This window comes from Xiphias gladius, chromosome 16 (assembly GCF_016859285.1).
Source record: "Xiphias gladius isolate SHS-SW01 ecotype Sanya breed wild chromosome 16, ASM1685928v1, whole genome shotgun sequence".
Taxonomy (NCBI): Eukaryota; Metazoa; Chordata; class Actinopteri; order Istiophoriformes; family Xiphiidae; genus Xiphias; species Xiphias gladius.
Window position 1 is genome coordinate 22,885,376 of NC_053415.1, and position 12,310 is coordinate 22,897,685.

The 12,310-nt window shown below is 39.5% G+C and overlaps 1 protein-coding gene across 2 annotated transcripts in view; it reads left to right on the forward strand.

Annotated features, from left to right (window-relative positions):
• The window catches only part of LOC120801566 (interleukin-1 receptor type 1), a 24,304-nt gene extending 11,994 nt beyond the window's left edge, over positions 1-12,310 (forward strand). Inside the window, exons 6-11 of one of the 2 annotated variants that reach the window (XM_040148704.1) lie at positions 210-336; positions 1,616-1,755; positions 2,939-3,082; positions 3,359-3,523; positions 4,701-4,907; positions 11,938-12,310. In XM_040148704.1, the coding sequence (XP_040004638.1) occupies positions 210-336; positions 1,616-1,755; positions 2,939-3,082; positions 3,359-3,523; positions 4,701-4,907; positions 11,938-12,137 (983 nt within the window). In that variant the 3' untranslated portion in view covers positions 12,138-12,310. Of the gene's footprint in view, positions 1-209; positions 337-1,615; positions 1,756-2,938; positions 3,083-3,358; positions 3,524-4,700; positions 4,908-8,991; positions 11,341-11,937 lie in introns of those variants that run through there. The other variant, XM_040148705.1, reaches the window with a different exon arrangement.

Genomic DNA, 12,310 nt, shown 5'->3' on the forward strand with positions numbered 1-12,310 from the left:
CTGGTGACAAATTTGATATAACAGTAGATATTTCAGTAGATATGAACGCTTTGACGTGTCGATTTTGTACATGTGTTACTTTGTATTGATTTCTGTAACTGATAAAGGTGAAATTATAGAGTTTATGATCTGACAGTGACAATTTTATCAAAACACCAGAATGTGTAGAGTGACAGCTGCTTCGTTTTTTCATTTGAACTGGCAACCAGGTCAGAGTACAGAGCTGAAGTGCTTAGCCTACATAGGCTTCAGTGAGGACAGTGACACTCTCATGTACTGGACTGTTGACGGGACCTACACCGAGGACCACGATGAACTCGAGGAATCCTGGAAATAGTGAGTTTCTAATTCCCGTCACATGGTTTTAGCATATACAGGGTCATGAAAGGGGCTGTTTACAAAGCAAGATATAAACATTCCTCTTTTCCAACACTTCTTGGAAAAGAGGACTCAAAACTCCACTGCACTGCATTTCGCTGAAAGTCAATGAACAGCATTTGTCAGGCACTTAAGAAATAACTACACAGAGCTAAACTGAAGCCAGATCATTTTTCACAGACTGCAGTAACATTAAGAATATTGAAAAATATAAAAAAAATATCTTTCTTCCTTGTAGTTTCTAAATATTACTAATGTGGCTTTAAACAAAGCAGAACAAAAGCAATGAAGAAATTTTTCTTTACTTAGAGGATAGTTGATACCATTTCACCAACTACAAAGAAATAGCCTTGCAGGTACAGAGAGCATTAGAAGTCTGCCACAAATGAAGAGCATGACTTTAAACCCTTCCCTTCTCATTATCCCTTTTTTGTTGAGATGCATCCTATAAAATACGATAACTATTTTACCTTCTGAAAGAGGGATGTATAGTAACAAAGATGTGCCTGAAAATCATACATTTTTAAATTAAAAAAAATATATATATATGGTTAGGAGACCAGACAACCTTTCCTTATACAGTAGGAGGTAAAAAAAAACCAAAAACAACAAAGGATCTATTAATTTGTTACATCCATTAAGTGTGGCCATGACTGTCGTACATAGGAGACCCATTTTGACCATGATTAAATCTGTTCATTTGTAGGCGAAGTGAAGGTGAAAAGTATTTTTTTCCATTATGTATATTTCATTAACTAGATCTGTCCGTTCCTCTATTGCAGAGGGGTAAGGGAGCAGCTAGTTACATATGCTTTCCAACATTTTATACATTTCTGACCAGAAATGTCTCATTACCGGACATCCCCAAAAAATGCCAGTGATTAGCACTCTGGCTCCCGCAGTCTCCAGTTCCCAGCGCTTGGAATCCTCTCCTGTAAAGTGTGCTTTCTGCCTTGGGGTAATAAAAAATCTAATTAGAGACTTCCACCCAAATTGTCTCCATGCATGTGAGTTGGTGCACTTCCATTGAAAGTCACAATAGTTTTAATTTTGAAATGTCAAAATAACCTTCATTTTCCCATTTATTTTTAACATACCCTGTTTAATGAGATTCTTTAACACATGCACGCAATTTCCAGGATGTTTTTATTTGTTTTCCTGATTTATTAAATAACTGACTGATACACTGTTTGATGGACTGATTTATTGATTGACTGACTGGTCCTGTCCCTTTTAGTACTCACGACAAACAAATGGTGTACGGTCTGTCCACTCTGTCCATCTCTAAAGTTCTTCCTCAGTTCCTGAATGTCCCTATTCATTGCTATGTAATGAGCTCTGCTGGAGCCAAAGTCGGCTTGGTGTTGCTTCAAGAAGGTATTTTCTTTGCTTCACTTTTTATTCTATTCTACTAAACATTACAGTGATGTGCAACAAAACATCAACTTCAGTATCAACCAAAGGAGTACAAAAATGCCCAAAATCCAGCAGATTTAGAAACTGTTTTGAAATGTCATGAAGACATTTGGATCAAATTTCAGTAAACAATCCAATTTTCTTGCGATGTTAAAATGAAATGGCTTTGAAGTGACTGCTGGTTAACGTGGAGTCTGAGTGGCCCGCATTTGAGTCACTATTTCTTACGTGTTCCGTTGCCTGACAACAGAAACAGCAACACATGCAAATGAGAACAGCTTTCATTGGAATCGGGCTGCATACAGTTACTGTATATGTGAGCGCAGAGAGTAAAAGAGAAGCAGACAGACAGATTAATGCCCATGGTTGTGGAATGACATGTAACAATCACTTATGTGTTGTTGTGTGTACGCAGATTTTTTTGGGTTTGAGCATTGCCTACTTTTGGCCAAATAGTGTATCTTACTCTTCCAAGCTTATACTGCTGAAACTGCTCTCTAACCTATACTATATATATTACTATGTCTAGTCGGTGCTTTATTACATTTTTATGTACATTGTTTTATCTTATTGTTTTGACCCTCAAAGGCATTGCTGTTTTGCCAAGCATTCCAACATAACACAGGTCTTAGAGACCCATAACTCATATAACACACATTTCGCCCCAAATTAAAATACAGTTGTTTGTAAACTTTTCTGAACATAGTATTAACAATACAAACCCCTAAAACACGTTTTTGCCTTTTATTACATTTTTTCTAATCACTTTTTGATGCCAGAAAAATATCATACGCAAAAATCATTTATAACTTTTAACATAGCATATTATATTTTATGTTTTATATACATATTTTACTATTGTACAAACATATGACCTGCTGTTACCTGCCAGGTGCATACAAAAAGGACACACTTGCATTCCGTTGATCTGTAAAGACCGTATAAACATATGATTTTACACCGTGTAAGGAATTCAAGCATGACAAATTGCCTTTGTGCTGGTTGCCTTGAAAGATTGCCAGAAGAATCAGTCCTGAAAGTCTTCCCAAAAAACTTGTTTATAACTAGTTTTATATACTGTATATAGTATGTTCTCAAACACAGTTTAGAATGTTGAAATTTGTCTGCCTCCTCCTCTCTACAGCTGACTACAGTGTCCTCTACACCAGTGTTGCTCTCTGCCTCGCCGCCTCCTTGACTCTTCTGGGTCTGGCTGTGGCCTTCCTCTTCTTTAAAATAGATGTGGCATTGGCCTACAGGAAACTGTTGAGGCATTTTTCCAAACAAGGTGAAATTTCTATATATAGAAGTTGTGCTTTTCTGTGGAAATGCGTGACTATCGCACAATTACAAAACAAAAATTAGTGTAAGGGTTATAATGAAGGACACAAGACTGATGTCAGCATTATGCAGTGAACACGAAAACAAGTTCCATACAAAAATAAAACCAACATGAATTTAAAAAGACAATAAGACAGATTTATATAATTGAAGTAAATCCTTAGCAGCTGCGAGATGGAATGATCCACTGCTCATCTGAAACTTTATGCCTTCTTCCCTACAGCTCCAGATGGGAAGCTCTATGATGGCTATGTGAGCTTCGTCCATACCGACACCCTGAGTTCATCTGAGACAGTGCGCTTTGCACTGCAGCTCCTGCCTGGGGAGCTGGAGAAAAAACATGGGTACTCCCTGTACATCAGAGGACGGGACGACTGCCCCGGAGAAGGTCAGGAACAGACACTCACCTGGTTCATATTTAATGGTGAAATAAAAGTACCTTGTGGAGTTTTCTTGGAAACACAGCTATGTTTATGCTTCGTCTTTCTGACTAAAACCTGTCATGTGTATCCTTGTGGTCTAATAGTGTGCCGAATATATTTCTTACCTCGTGTACTTTTACCTTTTTCTTTGTGTTGGCGCCCATGCACTACACATTTGCACTGCAGATCTCTGCAGTTGACAGAAATGTTATTGTGTCACCCACCTGCTTGTGTATGTACACATGCGTCTGCACGTATGTGCTCGGATACACAAAACGGGGACCCACTCTTAAAAAAGTTGCTCTACAGTGCCACTAGAGATAAAAGAAACGCCACAGGGTACCTTTATGTAGTCTGTGATCTCTAGTGGTTACCACAGGAACTGCAGAGATAATTAGCAGAATTAGCCTTGTTCTGCACATATTCCATTTGTTACTAAGAAAAATTCAGTTGCTTTTGTAACTGAAACACAGGGTTTGGTACAGCCACACAAGAACCACAAATAATGGATACTCACAGTGACTTTGTTGGTGACCATTTTACACACAAACCACCTGTCATGCAGCCACTGGCTTCATCAACTTGCAGACATTAAAAATATATTTGAGATAGGTCATCCATAAAAGTAAATAATTCCTCACTTTTGTTTTTGTTTTTTCTTTATCAACTCTATCTCACCGTTTTTCACTACAATTATTGAGTTCCTCTGTGCTGCATTAAGGGACACTCCTGAGAGCTGTGAGTCTCTGATTACAAATACATGGACAGATGCGGGTAGTTTAACGTCTCTTTCTGTAAACAGTGTCAACAGTTGTTGCTTAGGAAATCTATTCTTGTAATTTGGGTGAACTGACTTTTAACATTAAAAAAATAAACAAAAAAATTAAAACAATTGATGCCTAGAAATGGAAGAAATGGCTTCCTTGACGAGATCGTAAATGTGTCTAAAAGCTTACATTATGCTTTGGAAGATGGTCAGTTGTAGTTTATGTATACAGTGTTTCTAGTTCATGGGCTTCGTAAAAGAATCAGTCATTGATTAACATAAAAAAATGTCTGGCCTTTCGCAAAACAGCAGCTGATTTTTGTTTTGCAAAGATAGGGATAACTTTACTCAATTTCCTGTTATTTGATCTCTTACAGCTGTACATGATGTCATTGCTGCTGCTCTACGCCAGTGTCGCAGACTGATAATCATACTGTCAACTGAGGGAAATTCATCCACTGATGGCAGAACAGGGGAAGCATCAACCTTATGTAACGACCAAAACCGGCTCTGCTATGAACAGAAAATTGGCATTTACGACGCTTTGACCCACAACAACCCCCGAGTGATTCTTGTGGAAATCGGTGAGGATAGACTCTGCTGTGTCTAGTTAGAGCAGAAATCTGAGCAAGTCTTTGTGTAGCATTTGGCTGCTCATTAAATCACTGAAGTGGCAAAATGATGTCATGAGGATCCATTTTAATACATCAGCAGCACCCCTCCTCTGCCTCAGAAGTGAACATATTACAATTGTTCCCTATACTATAGATTCAAAAATGCCAGTTTGTTGCTGGACACATTTGAGAAGTAAATTCCTTTGAGGGTCTAAAAAGTTGCTTAACCTAGCAAACTAGCCTAATTTAGTTATGGATGGCGCTTTGAAGTTCTGACAGGCAGAGGTCTTTAGAGGACCCAATTTTTGGACTTCTGCTTGAGATGTGTAGATCTAAGAATAATTAGACCCAATCCAATCTGAAAAGAGCAATACAGAGAGAACACCAAAAATGACAGCACCAGTGGTCCAAAACTGTGGAAAAACATCAGAATCAATGTAATGCACTTCAGAATTTATACTACGTCTAACCTAACAAAACATTCTTTCTTTCATCCTGTGGTGATTCTCATGCACCACCTGACCAGAGCTGATAGTAAGTCCACTTGAATCCACTTTGTTATTAGACCTGTAACACAGACCTGAGACCCGTGGCAGGAGAATAGACCCAAACCAGACCCAGTTATCCAGACCCAGTTATCCCAGATCCAAACCCAGGTGGTTTGGATCCAGCTCCACTCTCGTCCCGGGTCAGATCTTGGTTGCTACAAACCAAGTGAACCTTTGAAAACCTATAATCTTAAGAGTCCCAGAACTTTCATGAGTATCCTACAAATAAACGTGAACTTCCAGGGCAAGAGAAGAAGTGTCCTGGGAGCATACAAAACAGTTTAGTTACAAGAAGATTTTATCTCCTTCTGTAGATGCAGTAACTTATAGCTTGCACTATTTATCCCTGATGGGTCAGAGCATGATCCCCAGAAGGATGGAAACAATGCACTGACTCCCTAGTGTGCCTAGTTACCCAATATTTAATTTGGAGTTAGTATTTTAGTATTAACCAACCTGATAGTTGAAAGCCGACTGCTGTGGTATTTTTTATGTTTCAAAAACACCAAATCAAGACTAGGGTGGTAATCATAGTTTTAACAGAAGCTTAGCATAAATGGTTTAATTGTCCATGGACCATCCATCAAATCTCCTTAAAAGCGGTTATGTAATTTTACTCAGCCCAAAGACTGGAAATGACGGGAAACATCTAAACTGACTCTGTTAAAAAGTAACAAAACACCTTTAAAGCTCATTAATTAATACTTTGTTTACTCATTTTAGGTGATTTGAGCATCCATTTAGACAATCGGAGCTCTGCGGACTTTTTCTCCCTTATATACTCATATGACCTAAAATGGGTTTGCAGCCCTCCGACTCACAAACTCAGTAAAGAACTTGACCTCCTCCTAAACTGGGCCAAAGACCCCCCCCCCAACGGTCATGCCTCTGCAACTCTCAGCCCACTATTTCATTTACTTCACTGTATGCCCCCTGGAACTGCCCTCTGTTCCACCACCTCTGGTTTCATTCCACTGCATCCTCCGGACCCTGTCTCCTACCCACTTTTCCTCAGCGATCGCCTCAGGTCTACCTCCTCTCAGTACATTTTCCACACTAGAGGTCAATGATACCACAGTCTCTCTGTGCCACACTGACCTCATGTCAGCATAACCTATGTCTTCTATCCACCAATCCAGCTCGCTCTAACCTGCCTCACCCATGGCTTACTGAGGGGTTATCAGTTGCTCCTATCTTCCTTCTTATCCAGTATCAGTGTTGCGAAAACTGCTTTTTACAATGGTAAGATCAGCAGTACCGGAGACACTCGGAAATTATTTTCCACCTTTAAAATATGACTCAATCCTCCACCTCCTCTACCAGACACAATCCTCTCAGCTGATATCTTTGCCTCCTTCTTTACTGAAAAGGTGGTACGCCATCAGTAGCCAACTTTCTGAACCACTCAGAGACAACCAGTCTCCCACGATTAAGGGCAAATCACTCTCCAGTCACTCCCGTCTCAAAAAGGGCAGCGCACAAGCAAGCCAAACATGTAGCAATCCCTCTCTGCTCTCATACCCTTCTTGGGCTCCTCCAGTGAATGGCTCACCACCTCCCCCAATCAGCCCCCTAGCTGAATGCAAGGCAGCAAGAAGCATAACATAGCAGTCCTAATTCATGTCCCTGTCTTTATCCCCAGGTTAATGGTGCAATACTTCCCTCATTCACCCCTCTCACCGAGAGGGAGGTATCAAATCTCCTGACTAGTAGCCTTCCTACTACTTGTGCCCTGGACCCATTCCCTTCAACCTCCTTCAAACCATATCCCACACCATTTTGCCTACTATCAAACGTGATAAATGCTTCACTGGCTTCGGGAACATTTCCATCCGCATTCAGACAGACTCGGTTAACACTTATGTTCGAATAGCCTTCACTCAACCCTAATCAAGTTGAGAACTATCGACTGGTTTCATTACTTACGTACTTATCTAAGGCTATTGAAAGGGCGGTTTTCAAACAGGTCTCAGAATTCCCCAAGGCTCACTTCTGGGGCCTCTCCTCTTTGCAATATACACTGCCTCTTTGGGCCCAGTTATGGGCTCGCATGGTTTCTCATATCACTGCTACAAAGAACTACAACTATACTCAACTATACCTGTCACTCCCACCAGGTGACCCCAAGTTCTAGGCAAGGATCTCAGCCTGTCTCTCAGACATATCCATATGGATGACATTCAACTAAATCTCTCCAAGACTAAACTCTTCCTCATCCTGACAAATCAATCAAAATCGCCTCTTCATCTCTCAACACAACCAAGGTCGTGACAAACCAGAGTGTCATGTGATGACCAGTTATCCTTCTCTGACCATGTTGCATCTGTCTCCCGGTTGTGCCACTTTTCTTGATACAACAAAAAAAAAATCAGGATTTACTGACTCAGTATGCCACCCAGCTGTTTTTGTACAGGTCATGGTTATCTCTCTTCCTGGCTGCTGCAATGCTCTTCCAACAAGCCTCCATTCACACAAAGTGAAACCCTTACAGATGGCCCAGAATGCAGTGGCGCATCTGGTTTTTGATCAGTCTAAAAGGGCACATCATTCTGTTGCTCATTGACCTCCACTGGCTACCCATGGCCACTCAAATAAAATTCGATTCACTAATGCTTGCCTCTAGAGTGACTTCTGGGTCTGCACCTGTCTACTTGAACTCAATCATAAAGGCATATGCTCCTTCTCGACTACTGCATTACTTCAAGGAACATCGTCTTGCAATGCCATCCCTGCAGACAAGTCAGTCACAGTCCAGACTGTTCTCATTTGTGGTTCCCTGATAGTGGAACAAGCTACCGAATGTTATCAGAGCAGGGGCATCCCTCTCTATCCCAAACCTGCCTAACTAGTGCTTACTGCACACTTTCGGTGCACTTCTTAACTGATCTCCTTGCACTTCGTCTTTTATAGAATAAATACCTCTAGCATTTAGCACGTACTTCAGGGTCTCCTACTGTTCAGTAGCTTTAGCATTCTCCCTCAATTGTAAGTCATTTTGGATGAAAGCATCTGCCAAATGAGTAATGCAAATGTTAATTTAACCTTACAGAGGGTTATGTGCTGAACTGTTTCTTGTCTGGGACCAGTAACTTCGAAGGAGTCTTCAGTGAGCAATGCCATTTGTTTCCGGTCTTTATGCTAAGCTAAACAATCTTCTCTTTTAAGTCTTAGTAAGAAAGTAAAAAAGGGGTTTCCCAAAACGTTGAACCATTCCTTTAAGAATAAGAAATTTTTACTTTCCATTTTTCATCCATCTTCAATTTTGTTCCTTGATCATGAGCCACGTGTGTGTGTGTAAACCTCTGGGCTTGTTATATAACAGTCAAAGTCTAAAAGTTGAGAATTACTCCAACAACTCCAAGAGCCAGGAGCTCTGAAAGCTGCTATTGGGAAACAATACAAATATATTTTTCACTAATGATTGCAAAGGTTCCATAAAATACAATGTTAATACATTTAATGTGTTTATTTGAATGTGTGGTCAACATTCTTTTCAATCCTATCAGATGGCCCGGTGGATTACAGTCAACTGCCAGAGTCTCTTCATTATATTAAGAGGAAACAAGGAGCTCTGAAGTGGAAGAAAGCCTCTCTTGGAACCCACAAACTCACCAAATTGTGCTCAAACAGAAACTTCTGGAAGAATCTGAGGTACCAAATGCCCTCAGTGCCTGCAGGAAGACTCCAGACTATTGTCTAAACAAAGCGAAAACCCCCAAGTTTTACAGATGGGATCCAGCAAAGATGTTTTGTCTTGTCTGGCTGTCTGCCTTGCTCATTAGCAGCCTGCACAATGAATTTCACAATGTATGCAGTCAGGTTGGAAAGACATCTGCTGGATTGTTTCTTGGTACAAATCAGGAATACTTTACAAATACCTTTTTGCTCTCCAGAACAAAGAGGTTTAACACCAGGGTTACCAGTATCAAATATATTCATTTAGATTTTTTGCCTATTCATGCATTGATATATTTTTTATATTTCAGGCTGTTGTGGTTTGGTAATTGCAGGAGTCACTATTTGATTTTAGCCTTTCTTTTATCTTTTCTTCGCCACTATCCTATGAAAGTAACAATATGGTTCAGGGAAAGACAGAAAACTTTTCAAGAGCAGCTTACTCTCAGCTACGTCTTTAATGCATTCCAACATTAAAACCTACAATTACCGATTTAACCTCGTTGCTGTTTTGAAGCTATCCCTGACAAGTATGTGACCTTTTGTTCTATTATTGAAGTCCTACTGACTGAGTGAAATATGTTGCTCATGTGAGTGATGATTAAACATACTTGATCATTAGGGTTGGGTATTGTTTAGATTGAATTGGTTCTAATTTCAATTGATTATTGATTCTGGATTTTTATCAAATCCTTGCTTTGATATCTGGAATAAGATTTGAGTAGGAAAATAAACCAAAACATGCTAAAGGCAAAAACAGTTGTTTTTTAAAGATTTATGCTGCTAGAAATATTTGTGTCATAACTGTTGGAATGTATTTTGTTATTCTTTTTCCTCCAAAGCCAAAATTAATTTTCATTACCACTGGTGAGAACTGGAATATTGAAATTTGCCGGGGACAAGACAGTCAACAGATTAGTTTTAGGGAGTCTGTTGCTGTAATAACTGTAATAATTTATGATACTAATGCATATTAACTCTAGTTTCTGGGAAAAGGAGGTTTGTGTCAGCCTGGTTGACTAATCAATCCAACTTGGAATCCACCCTCTGTAGACTCCTATGAGGCATCTGGTGTGGGAATCTACTGAGATGCCCTCTGATGGGAAAATGCCCTGACATGACAAATGTCATGCTGTGTTATATTTCATGCCAGAGTGCAGTGTCTCCTCTCATTTCTCCTCAAACACAAACAGACTGTATGCATCTTTTGCATGAAGTTGACTCCATGAAGATTTCAGTTCTAGTTGATTTATCGACACTTGCAGTTACTGGTGGTAACTGCAAATGTAGCTTAAAAGATCACAGGCATTAAAACAAACTATTCTCGTTTTAATAAAGAAGTCAGGAAATAACTGGCTTCCATCATTCCGTGAGCAACCGTGATCCGATTTTACTCTGCACACGGCATGAATCTGTGAACAGCAGGACACAGTGAAAGGAGTTGGTGACTTGGCCGAGAAGTTGGACATGTCATCTTACTGCTCACTGTGGCTAATCCTTCATGTTCCTGTGATATTACAAAAATGATCCGCTGTCCAAAAATGTAAAAAAAGATTTTTTTAGATGCATTTTTGTTGAACAGTAGTGGTAAGTGCCAAGCTCACTTACAAACACATTACATTTCCTGTGAGTACTTCATAACAGAAGTCAGCTCGTGTTTCACCAGTTAAATGCGAAGCTGTAGCAGTTGGAAATGTTCGGTTTGCACTAGCACTAACTTAATACAGCATTTTTTTTCTGGGAATGTGAACACAGATGTCCAGTTCGTAATGTGAATAGTTATGGGGTGGAACCACTCCATTTCTGCATCAGTGAATAGGCGTGTACACCACAGCTGCAGACTGTGTTTTGCAGATTGAAGATTTTAGGCTTTCATTTCTGCCTCTGGTCTGTTTTGGTTCAGACCATTATATTAATGAGTTCTGTGACTTGTTTTAATGGAATGGTTCAACATTTGGATAAATGCACTTATTGGCTTTTTCTTTCAAAGCGCAAGATGAGTAGATTGAAACGAATCTCATGTCTCTGTGTTAAATATTGAATATTAAATGGTTTTCCCTGATTAGACGCTCTGTAAGAACTGTGTTGGCTTGTGGAGACAGTGTTTGACATTTCCTTGCAAATCATTATCTTCAACTTCAACTTTTTCAGAGATCTAATCAGTCAGGGTGCAATGTCTGTCTAAGTATATTATTAAATTAAATTTTAAACAAAAAAAAACTGCCCAGGTTTTTTTTTTTTTTTTTTTTTTAATATTTTTACAGGTTCCACATTTTCACCAAGTGTATGTACATAGCTTCCATAGACCTACTGATAGGCTGAATGCCATGTGCAAAATATTTAGCAGAAATGACTCTGGTGATGTATACAAGGGGATTTCCATTATCATGCAGTGTAAAAATTGTTCAAGATTATCAAAAGGTTATGTTACCATTTTTCTACATTGTTCAGATGCACTATTAACCATATTTGGCCCAGTTTTGAGACTAAGTGACGCCACATACTAAAAAACTTGCAAAACAGCAAATGCAATGTCCAAACTGAGTTCTCTTCAAAAAAAGTTTCATACAATAATTGTATCCTAGGGGGGACTGCATCATTGACAGACTGCAAAAAGTTTAAGGAATCTACCACAAAATTGCCTGTAATAGCCTATGAGGTCGCAGTGTATAATTATTGCTAAGTTATTGCCCAAATGTACCAGTAACAAATGTTCTACCTTAGAAGATTTGGGAACTTCTATACAAAATCTTTGTACTACTCTCAAATTTTCCCAGGTCAGACATCTGAGACATCTCCCTGGCCAGCCGATTGGGAAATGACAGCGCAGATTCCTCGTTCAGTGGCAGAAAACAGAAAACAGCCCTTCCCCCCGAAAGGTTTAAATTTCTCCTGTAAATCCTCTTTTTTTTCCCATTCTTTACACAATTATTCCTGTCACTTTGCATGTGTACAACCAAACACAGTCTGGCTGTGACAGTCACATACTAGCTTGAGTTACCTAGTACAGGTTTGTGTTCTTTGGACAGTGTGAGTAGACCCTTGTAGGCAGATAGCCACTGTCTAATCTGCCTTTCTGGCCTGTCGGGTGTAGATTATGTTTCCTGTGTCACCAGTTTTAAAAAAAAATACCCTCAATGGTAGAATCTT